The 17,408-nt window shown below is 35.6% G+C and overlaps 1 protein-coding gene across 15 annotated transcripts in view; it reads left to right on the top strand.

Moving 5' to 3' along the window:
• SK (small conductance calcium-activated potassium channel) overlaps nucleotides 1-17,408 on the top strand; it is an 848,626-nt gene that overhangs the window by 818,539 nt on the left and 12,679 nt on the right. For 11 of the 15 annotated variants that reach the window (XM_083140997.1, XM_083140994.1, XM_083140995.1 and 8 more), the window contains 3 exons: nucleotides 1,118-1,539; nucleotides 6,212-6,347; nucleotides 16,313-16,423. In XM_083140997.1, the coding sequence (XP_082997123.1) occupies nucleotides 1,118-1,539; nucleotides 6,212-6,347; nucleotides 16,313-16,423 (669 nt within the window). Of the gene's footprint in view, nucleotides 1-1,117; nucleotides 1,540-5,935; nucleotides 6,072-6,211; nucleotides 6,348-16,312; nucleotides 16,424-16,517; nucleotides 16,629-17,408 lie in introns of all 15 variants that reach the window. The other 4 variants (XM_083140998.1, XM_083140996.1, XM_083140990.1 and 1 more) reach the window with 2 other exon arrangements.

Here is a 17,408-nt window from a genome sequence, read left to right as displayed (position 1 = left end):
CTCCGATGGAGTAGTAGCCTTGTAATCAAATGCTCCCGACTTCGATAGCCGGTGGACGCACATAGTGTTTTGTACCCCCATTTTAAACTGTAGGTTCTGTCCCGATTAGCCTAACTGTGCACAAAGTGGAACATATATATATTTATATACACTCGTACATAATATATATGAGCCGCGGTGGTCTAGTGGGGCGTCTGATTGCCACACGAGAGAGTCTGGTTCGATTCCCGGAGTAGTGATCTAAGGTTGGAATTTTTCCGGCCTTGTCCCTGCATAAAGCGGCTCTAAGGTTCACAGAGTCTCAAATAAAAGTGTACTTGGGGACAACCTTGGGAGGTAGGGGTAAAGATGGTGACTTGATTCAAATTTACATTTGCCGGGAATCAAATACTTGACACATTGATTTCAAATCGATAACATCAACATTTCGACTACCAGCGAGGTTACTCTTGAATCACCTCTCTGCCTACATCAACGACTTTGAACGAAGTTGATTCAAAAACTTCCAGGAAGTCACTCCATTGTGATTCAAAGGTACGTGTGTTGGCAACACTGAGTCAATGAGTAGGAGCTTGCTATTTTTGTAAACATGAATGGGGCTTTTTTATGTTAACCAGTAAGCTGTTCGAAGATGAACTTTTAATTTAGCGTATTGTATACAGTAAACAGACATGAAGCTTGGTTTTGTTAACCATGGAACCATGGTGCCGAAACCCGGGACATCAGTCACAAACTTTATCCTTATACGTTTACATCTTGCTTGTTGTCAGTCTGATGATTGATTGAGTTGGTGTTTTAAGTCCACTTTATACACAGTAAGGCTAATCGGAACTGGACCTACAGTTTAAAGTGGGATCCGGACCACTATGTGCTTCCACCGGGTATCGAACCCGGGCCCCTTGATTACAAGCCGACGACGCTACCACTGCGCCATCGGGGAGGCCCTGTCACTTTGATGAAAGACACGGTTCGGTGAAGACATTGCCTGTCTCGCGAGATTATGTCCTTAAACTGGTGGCATCAAGCTACTATGCAACGATCTGAGGAACTTTTTTAGAAATGTGACATTTATTTTAGGTTCGCAGTTTAGTAACGCTTTATTTCTCTTTCCATACAGCTCTTCATGATCGACAACTGCGCAGATGATTGGAGGATAGCAATGACGTGGCAGCGTGTCAGTCAGATCTGCTTGGAACTTATCATCTGCGCCGTCCACCCCATCCCAGGTCGCTACTGCTTCTCCTGGACCACAAAACTCGCCAACCAGAACAAGCAGATGATGACCGCGTTGGTCCCGTACGACGTCGCACTCAGCCTTCCCATGTTCCTTCGACTCTATCTTATCTGCCGGGTGATGCTCCTTCACAGCAAACTCTTCACGGACGCCTCGTCCAGGAGCATCGGGGCCCTGAACCGCATCAACTTCAACACCCGTTTCGTCCTAAAGACTCTAATGACCATTTGCCCCGGCACGGTGCTATTAGTTTTCATGGTTTCGTTGTGGATTATAGCTAGTTGGACGTTACGTCAGTGTGAGAGGTATGTATGCTCTTTTCATCCACGACATATTGGAGTGACGTCAGTGTTTTGTGTTCGGTGTGCGGCTTCTTCACATGTAAGTCTCAGCAAGAAGCAATTGTGCATGTCATAGCACACGTGTGTGTTGATTTTTTTCATCATTACCTCTATCTAGAAAAGAATTTCATTTAACGTACAAACCTTCAATATTGTCAATATAAATTATCGAAATTTCTTGAGTTGCAAATAGTTTTTGCCATGTAATTACAATCAATATAAATTCTTACGATAAGTTATGACAATATATCATAATCGTCCAATTTTCAAAACTTACTTTTCTTTGAATTCTGACAAGTAGGCCTGGTAGATAGAGTACCGGTTAACGTTATCAGGCTGCAATCAACTGTTTCTGGGTTCGATTCCCGACGAGATCGCATTTAAGTCCTTCAGATTTCACTTTAAACTGTGGCGCTCAGTTCCGATCTACCAACTTGTTGATAAAATTCTATTATTTTGTTTTGTTCTAGCTCAACTATTAGTGAAGGGAAACGTCTGTATTTCATTTCATAATCAATTCATTATTTGTGTAGAAATATTTTACTAAAAGATATAATATTATGGATTTAATTTTCCATGTAAGTATCTAACTCATATCCACTGGATCTATCATTTATATTAAAGTTATTGGATTCTCTAAATAAGTGCAAGTTTTGAAAAGATGACACCACATTAATCTAGATGGAACAGATATATTTAAAAAGAATCATTCCGAGAAAATTATATTTCAATTATTATATTAAAAGATCAATCTTGTTTGTAGTGAAATAAATAGTATTTTAATCTAAATTATTGTATAATTCAACATCGACATAATAACTCATAACTCGTATTAACAAAAGTAATTCGTAGGTAAAATCACGAATAGTTATAATCAAGGGAAAATTTATTATAAACTATTTGCCTTCTGTCAGAACTAGAGTTAAATATGAATTAATATCTTTCAGATAACTAATAGCAAACGAGTGGTTATTTATATTCCTCTATCTTCATGCTAATGTCAGTTTACAAGAATATTTTAATTATTGTTGTTTAAGTGTGTGCATCACAAGAAGAATGTGTGTTTCTATTTACAACAAGATTTCAAATGTTTGTGTGTGTTACCCTAGTAATCAATTTTTATATATATATAGTTGTCTCACCTGGTCCCTCGTAGACGTTCAACTGCCTGTTCGCAAACTTGAACAAATGTTAAACCAGTGGCTTTAGAAATAGATGTCATACCTGTGACGTTTGTCTTTTTCCTCACGTGAAAATTTCTTTGTTTAGTTCTTGATTACATTTTTTTCTTAAATGGAGATTCTAAGTTCTTAACATTCATGTTACACTATAATCACATATGTGTACATAATACGTAAGTTTGTTTCTTTGACACAATTTTCTAAGGTAACAAGGGGAAAGTCTTTATTTTTATGGGGAAAATAATCGAAAATTGGAAGCAATTCTGTGAATTGCTTCTGTACACGTTTAAAAATTTATATTTGCTAAATTTTCAAGAAGTGTTGTAGTTTTTTAGTCCATTCTATAAATCAAACAGAAATAATTAAATATAAATGAATTCAATAATTAAACAATTATTTCATTATCACTCATGCATTTTCTTACAATGTTTAAAATACACGTATAATTAATATTTCTCAAAATATAATAGCCACATGCTTCAGAATATATTATAAAATTATTGCCACGTATTAATAAATGTTATTATTCCTTGTATTTTCTACCACATTATCTCAAATTATAAAAAAGAGGAAATCACGGTACAATTACATATCGCAATATCGCAGAGTTTTTGAATATTATAACAATGCTAATTGATGTAATGTAAAATCATATTTTCCACGCGAAAGTATAACGATAAAATATATATTGCATAGATTTATTTAGTTATTCATTTATTCCAGCTTGTAAGTAATTGTAAATTTATAATTTGGTCATAGTTATTTAAACGAAAGCGAGTTAATTCGAATATAAATTGATTATTATGACAACATTAATACAAATTGAGTTAACTTGCTTCAATATAATTTAAAATAAATTTGCAGCATATATTAAATACCATTATGCTTCATGTAAAGTTTTGTCTGTAGAATTTCGAAACAAATATGGAAGAAATATTTACATCTCCCGGTTCTTTCTATATTTTAATTGGAATAATAACTATAATTAAACGTAAAGAGAAATTAAAAAGCCAGCATTGTCGACAAAAACTGCAATACAGTTTAACATTATATTAATGAATATCCTAATTTTACATTTATTAAATATATGTGTAGTATTTAACTTTTTAAAATTTGTTCGGTGTTATATCTAACATTTCTTATATCAGTATCATTTGTCTTATTAAAGTAAGGAAAATATAATAGCTTCATGTAGTGAATAATTAATACACATTGTTTGGTTAAGGTAGTACATTCAGTTTAAATTTATCTTGAACATAAATATAGACTTCCCCTTGTTCTGGTGCATTCTTTTGAAATTGAAATATTACACAGAGAAAATACAATTAATGTCATTATTATGTAATAATCTCTTTATACGCTACCTGTATCCCCGCACAGCAATGGCGATCACAGGAAGATGGAGTTATGACAAGATTGAGGTATCAGTAAGGCACCAGTTCATTCTATTTACGGGAAACGTTAATTTTGTAATGGTATTTAATGTTTTATTTCTATTTAGTAGTTTGTTAAAATTATTAAGGAATACAATTATATATACTGTATATAAGATATAGAAGATCGTCACTTTTGCTTCGTGTTTGCAATCGCGTCAATGACTGGTGATTATCAGTTTTGCACCAGGGAACAAATAACACTTCGCCACTTGATACATATCCAAGTTTAATTACATTCATATATGCGATTTACTACTTAATATTTATCAATTTGCATTTGTTTTGTGCACGGCCTGTATTTGATATATCCAATCAGACATTTTTATTCTTTCTTGCTTCGTTTTCTCAGCACAGCTTTTGTATTATACAATTCTCATTAGTAATTTACTACTGCCAGAATTTTTTTACTATAGCTACTCTTTGAACTTTTTTTGCCCCTTTTTTTGATCGAATAACTTTAGTGTGCACTGCTGATATATCACCTACACCTGCGTTCTACCATTAAGGCAGTGCAAGGCCTAAGTGCTGCAAGATTATTATTATTTTTAAGAATAAAACTAAATCACAGATTAAGCTTGGAAATTTATATCTAACGTGCTCTGATTTAATTTGCACATGTACTCGACAGGACATTTTGTAGATGGTAACTTTTATGTTCTTTCCAAATAATTTCTAGTGTTAGGCCTGCACTCCACATTACATTGTAGGGCGTAGGTTCTATTGTAGGTATCCACATATTCAGAGACCCTTATATCATACATGCACGTCGATGAAACTCAGTAAAAGCCAGTTTGCACGTTTCGTAGAATAAATATTTGTTTCTTTAATATATCTTTATGCATTTATATGGATAGATGCCTAGGTATTTAAAGATACTATGTAGATTATGCGAAACAATATAGTGTAACTTGTTCTAGCTTAATTTGTAACTTTTGTTTCTTTTCACAAGCCTCTAGAATTTTTTTCCTTTACGGCATAGTGTACTTAGCCTAGCTTTATACTTTGTACGTCTTCCAAATATAAAGTGCAACTTATTCTGTTGTCAAGGACTGCAATGACTATACTGTTGTTGTCTGTCTATCCATCCCCTAAGATCGTCATGTGCGTCTAGGCATGCAGGTAGCGAGTCACCAGCAGTCATAGGACTTCACTAAATCAACATTTACGGTAAAATGATTATAAACTATAGTTCTAATATCAAAGACAGTCAAAAAAAATCTTAATGATGAATTGTTTTTCTAATACAACAATGAACATGTATAACTTTTATTTTGCTTTCACTTAGTTTTTTTATTGATTTCATTTCCAACAATTTTTTTGGGGCAGTCCTAGATTCTTTTGTTTTTTTTCCTTTCGTAGTTGATCATAGAAAAGTGAATGGCTAAATGGAAAGTGTTTCTTTGTTTCGCTTTCTATTCTGTTTACTTTTTTAAATGTGGCGGCAAGCTTGTTTGTTTAGGTTGCTGTGCACCTGTAGTTACTTATGCTCCGTATGGAGAGAGAACAATTTTTTGGCAGTTGTGGCTCCGTCTTATTTTTTGCCTGAAGGAACTTTTCTGAACGTGTTTTCTTCTATCTCTACTCTATTCTACTCTGTCTTCTCTTCTATCGCCTGTCTTTTCTGCATCTCTTTCATAGCATTCAGTGGAAGAGTTTCCCTGCTTATGTCGTCACTGTTTTCTGTGTTTCTTTTGTTCCCTGGGTAGTTCTGGTAATCACCGAGAACGGTTTCTTGTGCTGTAGGTCCCACGACGAGGAACACGCCAACTTGTTAAACTCCATGTGGCTGATTGCCATAACATTCCTGTGCGTAGGTTACGGGGATATTGTACCTAACACATACTGCGGCAGAGGAATCACCGTGTCTTGTGGTATGATGGTAAGTGATGTGAACAAAATTACTTCCCACCCTGCCCCCTGGTTCCACGTCCTGAGTAATGATTCAAGCTAGAAGCACCAGTGTGTCTATTCGATGTTGTCTATAAACGTGTTCGCCCTTTTTCTTTCTTTGTGCCTCAGGTACCACGATGATGAACATGCGAACCTTCTTAACGCCATGTGGCTTGTTGCCATAACGTTCCTCAGCGTTGGGTATGGGGATATCGTGCCCAATACATACTGTGGCCGTGGCATAGCAGTCACAACTGGCATCATGGTAAGTGAAGTCAAATCTTCAGCAAAATAGCAGAGAGAACAGGTATATTAATTGCATCACAGCTCTACAGACATGTTGTTTCCTTACTCTAAACAGACTTTACACTATTTGATCTTTTAGCAAGTTTGGATGCACAACTCTATATTGACGTCACTTTGGCAAGAGGTGTGGGTCGCATTGGCTCCGAAACATGGTACCACAGGTAAATGTAATTGTAGAACGACATTTCCACGCGTTAACTGTACAAGGAAGGACAAGTTTTGAGAGATCTCCAGTTCGAATCTACTTTCATGTTGGATAAAATTAAATATGTATATGTACATTCAAATGAAAAGTCGGTCTCTGAGAGAGGATTTGGAAACTGAACGGCAAGTTTCATGCACACGAACATAATATGTGTGAGAGATAATGTCGTTAAGCACAAGAGTATACATCATTGTGATAAAGTTATGCACCAGAAAAGTACAGTTATACAGTGTATTATTGTTATACATGTTTGCAATTTTGAATTGTCTTGTCAATTTTCATTCGTTGAAAATATGCAAATTTATTTATCCAAGGAACACTATTCTAAATTTGTTTCACACATACAACGAAAGTAAAACACACAGTAGTATATTATTAAACATTCAAATGCTGACCAAGGCAAAATTTATTGTATAAAAAGATTAATTTATTGTATAAATTTAGTGTGAATCTTTGTCTGAAGAAGACCTTGTTAGAAGGTGGAAACGTTACGTTTTTAGTATATATATATAATACAATAAATTTTGCCTTGGTCAGCATTTGAATGTTTTATTAACATGGAAACAAGGCTTAACAGTGTTAGTATATGATATATGTAAAATGAAAACTACACATAGCTCAGTCAAATTAGACTGTTTTTTTTCTGGAGTAGAAGAAAAATCAAACATGGACGTTGATATTTCGCCAACATATTGGAAGATGGTAGCCAATTTTAGATATTTGGGTAATATTTCTTTAACCGCTAGGGACAGGGAAAAAATTCCAAACAAGGAATGATCTAATCTACTGGATAAAATAAAGTTTTGTTCGTACTTTTTTACCACCGTTTTTTACGTTACGAGTCATTTTACATCACCGATTTTCCTAAAAATCATCTAATTTTTCGGGAATTGCGAAAAAGATTATAGGAAAAAGGAACATTAATATCACTGAGTAAAACATTTATCGTTTGAAAGCTTTCAACACATCTCCCGCAATCAATAAAATAGGAGCTAAAACTTAAATTGGCAGCCATTTTTTTTCAATATGGCGGCAATAACTGATCTCCGAGTTTTGGGAATTATTATTATTTCGTACAGTGAAACTTTCAGAGCATCTTTGCAAAAGTTCAGTTTTGTTTGAATTTTCCCGCCATGTTATCTACTTTTACTGAGCTAACCTAATTGTTATCAAATGCATCTTATATATTAGTAATAGTAAGTATTAGTCATAATAGTTTTTGAGTAAAAAATCGTATGTGTGTTTGAAGTAATGTTTGGTAATTACACCAATGAAATGACCGTTATTTCATTCATCTTTTCTGTAGGTAAGTGTTTTTTTTCTTATACTTACCCAAAAACCTAACATAAATGCTGTGCAATAGTGTAACGCACTAAGGTTTGGCCATTTTATCTGGATATTACTCTAAAATATAATATGTGAACAGTAATGGTTTATGTTGGAACTTTGATGATAATCTTGAACTTAGATAGATATAAATTGGGAAAAGTCGTGTATTCTGGAATAATTTCAGGGGTGCATTTATTCCAGAGAAATTTTATAAACATTTTTAGAGAACTCGTTTGTGAAAAGTATCGTTAATATATTTAAACCATTTGAGTTAATAGAATTACTAAAAGAAAAACATTTTCACTGTAATTCTATACAATCAAATTATATTGTCGACACTTGAAAAGACAATAGACAGTATTGGAAATTATCAAGAAATATGCGTTAATCTAATGTTTTGAAGTTTTCATTGTGGCCATTTTCTTGAAATTACTAAAGCTGGGTGCTTTAGATTGGATGTTACGATTCTTTCTGAAATTTAAGCATCAAGTAGAAGCGTATTCGAAAACACAAAAGATTGAAAAGAAAGCTTAGTGTCTTTACACCAAATTGACAAACTTCTCAACATTTTTTTCACTATTATTTTTTTCCGCTCAAAAATGTTCGTTTAATTTAAACAAAACTTAAGTCCTTATGACCCTGAACTGCATTTTGCAGACTAACAAGACACTGGCGTCTTTACTAACAACCTGTATAATCTTTTGTGGGGAGGGGGTGGTGTTGTCCATATATGTTTGTAATCGCCATCTCAACTCATCAACATTGATCCTCAAGTTCGCGATTAGCTAAAATTGACAAAAAAGCGAAGTAGAAGAATGGAAATAAATCAATGAAGTCGTCAATGACCCTGAATTAATCGCAACGTCCTGCGATATTAGCTATCCAAATAAATATTATTTGTATTTGTTGTTCATCAATACATTATTTTCATCGCTCTAGTCTTTCCTGAAGGTCCTGATTGGTCATTAAGTAACTAACGAAACAAGGCCTTAAAAAATTTGCACAAAAAAAGTTTTAATTTGGGAAATATGAAAATGAGCAACAAATATTTTTACTCTTTGGTTTGATCGATTTGTTTTATTTCACTTAGCTTTTTTGGCACTCTTGACTAATTACAAAATTGTATGCTTTGAAATATGTTCTTAGAGATATATTTTCTTTTCTGAGCGTCATTCTTAACTTCCTCTTCGAAATCAATAATTCTCTCAGTTTATTTCACTTATGAGTATTTACTATGTACTTTTCAAGCAACGTGGAGGGATATTTCAAGTTAAAGATCGCAAGAAAATTTATATTTTGACTATTTTAAAAACATATTTATTACAAGGTTCCAACATTCACTTCACTGTCCGTTGATGAATAAAAATCCAGCACAACAAGAGCGTCATGTGAAAGTATTTTCCTCACGATACAAGAGAATTTTCTCATCTTTCTTTTCTCGAGTTAGAATAAATGTAGTTTGAAGAGTATAAGCAATCACTAAAGCAACGAGATTGAGAATGGCGATAGACAGAAACAGCAATCTCAAAGTGACATCCTGCCATGCTAAACACGAACATTGTCGAATTTTGCTAATTTCAATAAAGAGCGCAATTATATAATTAGAAACCAACCTAAAGGGATTTAGTTGTGATACAGCAGTGTTTGGTAAATTAATATGGCACCAGAATTTGGCTCTTAATGTATTCAGCACGTCCTCGTAATTTATAAGGTTTTTTTTTATGTCGTTCATAATCAGAATGAACATAATACAAGGTTCTTGGTGTAGCGTAATTGTTATGGATATTGCCTTCGGAGCGAGCGGTCCAGTGTTCGATCTCGGAACTCCACAATTTCAATGTTGGCCATAGGCGACACCATGTTCTTAAATCTAAGGGATGCAATGGGTATGTTGTATATTTTAAAAACACGCGATTTAATTATACGCCTTATACACAGCGGATCGGCTTTTAAAACTAATATTTCTTCTTTGCAGAACGGTTGCCCTTGTGTTTGCATTATTGATTTGAATTTTTATAACTATACAGAGTATTTTTTATCATAGACGAATTTAGTATAATTTTAATACGTAGGTAAGATGATATATACTCATGTTGTATAAAGGTCCTCCGGGATTGTGTAGTTGTAACGTTGTCCCATTGTAATCAAGGGGTGTCGGGTTCGAATCCCGGTGGAGGCACGGCTCGTATAGCACTTTAAACTGTAGGCCAAGTCTCGTTTAGCATGTCTGTGCATAAACGGGACTTGAAAAACAAACAAAACAAAACTCATGTCGTATAAGCAAAATGTAGACGAAAAGGCGGTAACAAAATTTCTTATCTTATTTATAAACTAACATGACTAACTGTACAAAACGGAAAGGTAAATTGTGCGTTACTGCTTTGTTATCGATTGGTTTTAAAAAGTAATTAAGAAAGGATAGTTACATAGGAGCTAACAGGAACTGGATTATATTTTGGACATGTATACCGCCACCTAAAATGAAAGAACAGATTACTTTATTACTATTATTATTGCGATGAAAACAGAGGGTTCTGGCCTGAATAGAAGGGTTGTGCAAGAACCCCCTTCGCACCCCCCTGGCGCTGCCTGTGTTCACCCAGTAATCTCAGGACAATTGAGGAGTCACTCTAGAAAACGAGATACTAAGAGCACTTCTGCCCATAAAGAGCGGTTACATCACTCACTTGAGTCAAATTACAATCTCAAAACGTAAATCTCGTTTTCTGCCCATGCGACATACGCGTTTTCATCTTACGACAATCGGATACATTTCAGAGTAAATTCCTGAAATGGAACCATATTTCTCGCAATTCTTCATACAAGTTTTTAACGATAACCTTCGGTGACGGTCTTTCCCCAAATAAAACTTCTTTTACGGCGTCCAACTCCAATATCAACAAGTCGAGAGGAAAGTATTCCCTGGAATCACCCCGTGTCGAGGGAAGGCATAAATCTACTAAGAGTTTCGTGAAACTTACGGAAAGTCTCGCGGCATCTAAATCTGTTTCAGAGCCCATTATTCGGAAGGGCGGAAGATGGGTCTTGCTGGAACTTCCCCCAGGGTTAAAACAATGAAGTTTCAGGCTGTCTGTCTGCACAAAACTTGGCAGGAAGTTCCCTCTGGCCCAGTATAAATATGGTATAACGGTTGTTGAATGTTTTTGGTCAGAAGGGGCATTTTTCGCTCATTCATTCGCACGGTTTCCAGACAAAGATAAATTTGTTTGAGGCGGTTGATTTAAGTTAAATTATCAAAGGTAAAAAGGAGGAACTATATTTATTTGCCAAAAGATAAATAACAAAACTCTTTTTTGAAGTGGTAATGAAGGAAAATTAAACGAATTGCATATTTTTCTGTAGATTAGGTTATTATTCCAAAGTTAATAAGTGTAATGCAGATGATCACAGGGACCATGAAGTATCCGGGTTCTATGTAAGAATGGATTCGGATATTCGATTTCTGGTTTTAAATCGGGATATCCGATTTTCGGTTCCTGATCCTAAATTTTGTGCATACTCAGGCAACTTGACGATTTTGAGAAGTTGAGCTAGTAAATTCTGGAAAAAGGCCACTGTACTAGTACTAGGCTTTTCTTTCAAGAGTTTGAACCATACATTGCTTTGATCTGCTTTAGCGAAAATAATGTCTTGGTTAGTTTCGGCCCGATAAGTGCGGCGCTGCAATCAGTGTTCGTTTATCAGCCTTCCGAAGTAGTGAATATCAACTCTACCAGTATACATTTCTTCTCTCGATTGCAGTGATCATTTTTATTTAATTCTCAAGCTATACTGCTGAACCTGAACCATAAAATACTGAATGAAAAGCATGGCTGAGCATAGTTTCTATTATTAGATTCAGATAAATGTCAGACATTAAAATTACTACTATTATTATATTAATACAAATACAAATATTATCAAAACATTAGAGAAAGATTTGTCTCCACCATAAAAACCTAGGCCTATAAACTGATAAGTTTAAGCTGGATAACATGAAAATAGCCCTTAATCTTTTCTTATTGGTGCAATCATATCGTCGTATGAGAACCAGAAGGACATAACTCCAACTTATCAAACTTTCAGGAGAGAGAAAATAATGTATTCTCAGGAATATGCGTGACACTTAAAAAGTGTCAGTTAATTGTAGATACGTGACTCCACCTTACTGCTAAGGATCAGAAGTGGAGATATGTCAATAGAGCTCTTCAGAGGAGTTCATTTATAAGCAAAACTGATAATAGCTTTTTTGGAGTTACTTTCCTCTGGATCTTATACGACGATATTTATAATTCCGTTTCAACTTAGAGTAAGCAAAACATAACACTAGGTTTTTACTAAGTGAGAATTTTGGTTCAATGGAATTCCACCAACTTGTGTTCATACTTCACGAGCTAGTAAACCTGAAGAGGTATAAGAGTTGTATTTCTACTAGAACTACACTCGGGAACTGCTGTAATCAATACGTGCAATGTGTATTATTAATACCACAAATAAAATGTTTGAAAAGGTGCATAAACTCGATGTGAGGTTTGCCATTGCTTTCGGTCAATGTGGCAGCTTCCTCTCAAATCTTAGTTGAAGATAGATTTTAACATTTTGCGTAACCGAAACTGATTCTGCAGCTGAAACGTGGAATGAAAATTCCCAAAGCATCGTATTTCAAAATGGAACAGAGATTTCTCGCGGGAAGTGACCGAGGGAAGACTTTTTTTTTTAATGAACTCGAGAAGCCCCATCAGGCATTTCCTTTCGGTTCTTGTTTAATGAAATTAGCGCATATCGTGATTGTTTCAAGTTAGACATTCCCTAGGCCTTCCAGGGGGACTTGCTGCAGCGAAGGGGGAGAGTCGGTATCGTCTCCAGAATCTTGAGTTTCTGCCAGGAAAAGAGGACGACATCTGGAGTTGAGAGGCTGCCAGGTCTTGTTCGGGATCGTGTCCGAAATGTGCCATGCTGATTTCGGCAAAGGAAACAGCTGGAACTTGTTTCCGTATTTGATACAGTTGCGGTGGAGGGAGGTATTTATAGTGGGCAACATAGCGTCATGAATTCCTCGCGCGGTTTTCCAGTTTCTGTGTCAACAGGTTTTGTTGTTGTTGTTGTTGTTATTATTATTATTATTACTATTATTATTACTATTAGACCCGGGAATAAGAGATAGATCATAACTGTCTATGTATTGAAGGCTGATACGAAGTAGAGCTCCATATCCACAGTGATGCATCCTTTCCCAGAGCCCCTTCCCCCAAAGGTAAAAAACTTAAAGAATAGAATACTTTAAAGATTTGTCAGAAAAATACAATAGTTAGCCCCCCCCTTTCTATTCCTCCGCAAACGACAGAAAATTGACTTGTGTGCCAAATATATTCCAATATGACTTCCCTTCTTTTGGCGACATTATTCAGTCTGTCGATGGCGTGTTGGGATCGTCGTCTCCTTGTCAAGAGATACAGAGTTCGACACCAGGTGGAGGCACATTGTGATTCGAATTCCACTTTAAACTCTAGGCCCACTCCCGATTAGCCTATCTGTGCATAAAGTGAACTTAAGAAACATAACTAGACTCGAAATTATTCAGGATAACACGAGTCCTTATATAACGGCAAGACAAAATTGGAGATATATATTTTATTTCAACGGAAAGGCACTGAAAAAGGATTTATTAGTGCAGTCTTAATCAAAGCTTCCACAACAAACTTCAAACAAAAACACTTTCGACAGAAATGGTTATACAAGATGTCAAGATGTCTATGGTTATACAAGATGTCAAGAACGCGCAAACAACTTTGCAAGGGCCGTAAACCTTGCATTGCGGGGGCGCTGCTTTGTCGGCCACAAATTGAGGCAACTTCTTGCAATAAATATAAGAAATGATATCTTATGAACTTGGTGCACTGCACGGGACCACGGTTATTATGCTTTTTCGTAATTTTGCGTCTGTTTTAATCCAGTTTTGACTAATCGCGACAACGAAGGTGAATGACAATTAGATAAGATTGATGAAGGACCGCTCACAAAGGAACTTATATGCCTAGGACAGGACTCGAACCCAGTGTTAACAACTCATCATATGAAGACACCCAGTACACCACATAAGTGGGTAACGTTTCATTTTTCGGCAATAGCTTATTGTTCCTCCACAGCAGTTATTTAGTTATCCATGGATATTGATTAGATATATGGCGGAAATTCCTTGATAGCAGTGTTAAAAACCACTAATTGCTGGAAATGTTCCATGCAACGTTGTAAGGGTACAATTATAATCAACATATTCCCGTTAGTAATAGGCCTATCTGTCATCCTAAGATGTACTCTTGTGCTGGGTTTTTACACATCCACTAACATTGAAGGTTATAATGCATGATGTATGTCTATTGCATGGTTTTTAGATGTTAATCAGACACTAGTTAATACACTGCTATATTGATATTAACCTTGTTTGTCCGTTGTAAAAGTAGAATTACACTAATTAGGCTCACTATTTTTGTCACCAGACAGTATTTCTCCTTTAGTATAGTTCTTAATATTACAAATCAGATATATTAGGGGTGTCCCAACATATTTTTTAAGCCCTACCATAAAAGGATTGGGCGTTCGATTTCTGTTCAATGAGTACTTCAGATGTTCAGAGCATAGACGAAACGTTATGTTCCTCTAAATAGTTATTTCACTTTGTGATCAGCAGTAGGCCATTATTTCTGATCGTTAACCATAATTAAATGGTTTGAATACCACGTAAAACGTTAAGATCAGTTCATAGCTGTAAAAATCTAGAAGGAAAAATCTATTCCCAACATGTTTTCACCTTATATATGAGAGAATAATCTTAATATTTTATTCTGTTATTTATGCATCACATGTACATTATGTGGTCTGCATTTATATTAAAATATCAAGCACAGGTCAAACTAACGTAATTCTGAAGAAATTGTATTGCCTGAAAATTATTAAGGAGGAACGTGTAGGAGTAAATATAACTCAGGTTTCTCTGAACACTGTACCTAACTATATATATACAGGGTGTATCATAATAGAGTATACATACATATTTAAGAATTTATTTCGACTAAACTACTATATGGAATACAACAATGATATTAGTCGTGTATCAATCAATAACACTTCAAGTTCCTATGAATGTCTACAAATGGCTACAAATGTTCAATGTGGCTTCCACCAGTTATGCGACACACATCCCATCTAAATTCTAATTCTTGCCACACTTTTCCCAAGAGCTCCTTGTCCACCAAAGCAAGGGCGTTTCATATTCTCTCCTTTAGCTGTTGCTCATAGACTTTGTCTTTCACAAAGCCCCAAAAGCAGAAGTCTAGAGGTGTAAGGTCTGGGAACTTTAAGAGACAGCCTGCTTTTTCTTTTTCTGCACCTGTGAAAGTCGCCATTTTCTTTAACACTACACCAGCGCCACAATTACCATGTTTACAAAAGTCTTCCGGATGAAAACAAAACTTGAAGATTTCCTCCAAACTCATTCTTGTTTCAGATATTTTTTAAATAATAAACCTGATAAGTTATCTATTATGATACACACTGTGTGTATATATATACACACTCTTAAATAAACTATATTATATTTCTTGTTATATGTATTGACACAACATTAAGCCATAGCGAAACCAAATTGTGAGATTTTCTGAAGTATGGTATTGAGACCAAAGATTCTCGTGTTCAAGAAAAATGCATTGATTTAACAATTACTAATTATGGTCGTGTCCGAAAGGTGCAAGACCGTTCTTGAAGCGAGCAACCTCCGAGTATGGTCTTGGAATGGGGTCGTGGACTGGAAGTGAAAGTCTTTCGAATTGCACTTCCACTGCAGCGCCAAATACGATCAGTAGATAAAACTGAGTACTCGTTGTTTTCCCCGCGTTTTAAACACTTGTTTTTCACTATACAAATCACATAGCATTTTCAAATGTTCTTATATATACATTTCCACACATTAGAAGAACTTGAACCAACAACTTGCTGGCTTTCTACATCCGTGATTTTAAACAAATGAACAACGAGTGCGAAAATCACGTGACCTAGTCGGCAATCATCTGTACTGCGAGCTGCACACTTGCATGCTTCTGTTCTTGGCGCTTCGATACCCGGTGGAGGTACATAGTGGTTCGTATTCCACTTTAAACTGCAGGTCCAGTCCCGATTAGCCTTACTGTGCATAAAGTGGACTTAAAACACAAACTCAAACTGTTCTTGGCGCTTTCCAACTGTACTAGGTGACGTCACTTCCGTCAAGACCATACTTCAAGTCTGTACTTTGTACCTTTCGGACAGAGCCTATGTTTGCATTGTTGCATTGTACAATTTCTTTTTTTTTTTTTTGCATAATCCTTACTAACCTTTGATTGGCTGTTTTCTCTCAGGGGGCGGGTTGTACAGCTCTCCTGGTGGCAGTTGTTTCAAGGAAATTGGAGCTGTCCAGAGCTGAGAAGCATGTACATAATTTTATGATGGATACACAATTAACTAAAAGGGTGAGTTTTAGAATTTACATTACGTTATGTAGATCGTTATGATTATTTTGTACTAATGTTCTTTTTCACAAATTGTTCCCGTGGTACATTATAGGGAAACGGAACAATGGCTCTCGTGGTGGCTGTGTTGTTAAACAAGGTGACTTTGAGCCCTGCTGAAAAGAGGGTGCATGTTCTTATGATGGAGAGGCAGTTGGATCGGCGGGTAAGAAACACACTTGCAGTTATGTATCCCTTTAGTTCCATTAACAAACTAAAAGAACTAATGGATGCAGTTTATTGATCACTTACTTTCCACCATAGAACTAAAACGAATTGATGGATGACATTGGTGTTCACTTACTTTCCACCATAAAATAACCGATGGATGAAATTGGTGTTGATTTACTTTTCACCATCAAACTAAAAACAACTTATGGATGGAAAATTGATGTTCACTAAGTTTTCACAATTTTCCCCAAATTACTTTTATTAGCAGCCATAATCATCAGAAGATTAAGATAAAATTTCATCTCTAGAAAATCACAGAATAGTTACAACTTTTAGAGCATTGCTTTACTCGGTTTAGAAACTTTGGGGCTGTTCATTGCCAAACTTTTCCGGTGGCGACGCCACATTCGTTGCGTCCCTAAATAATTTCGTTCGTCATTTGGTTGCCCTAAGCTTTACATTGGAGCTTGATGGGATGGTTATTCAAACATTATTTTCAATGAAGGTAAGAATTTCTCGTGTAAATCGATAATAAAAATGGGTTCAGCAAAGCTTTAAGTAATGTAGCCAGTCATAAGTTTCCGAAAATTACATTCTCCTGAACCTAAGAATTAATATATTAAAGCGCAACGGAATGGTTGCAAAAACGATTAAATATAGTACGTTTATGCACAAAGAACACTAAACCTGACGTCATTTGGGTCGTCTCTAGCTGCCATGGGTCGATAATACAAAAATTTAGATTTTTACACTATGCTTTGCTTTTTATCTGGTT

This window comes from Lepisma saccharinum, chromosome 19 (assembly GCF_977018435.1).
Source record: "Lepisma saccharinum chromosome 19, izLepSacc3.1, whole genome shotgun sequence".
Lineage (NCBI taxonomy): Eukaryota > Metazoa > Arthropoda > Insecta > Zygentoma > Lepismatidae > Lepisma > Lepisma saccharinum.
Note: the sequence above shows the minus strand (reverse complement) of the source record. Positions and strands in the feature narration are given on the sequence as shown.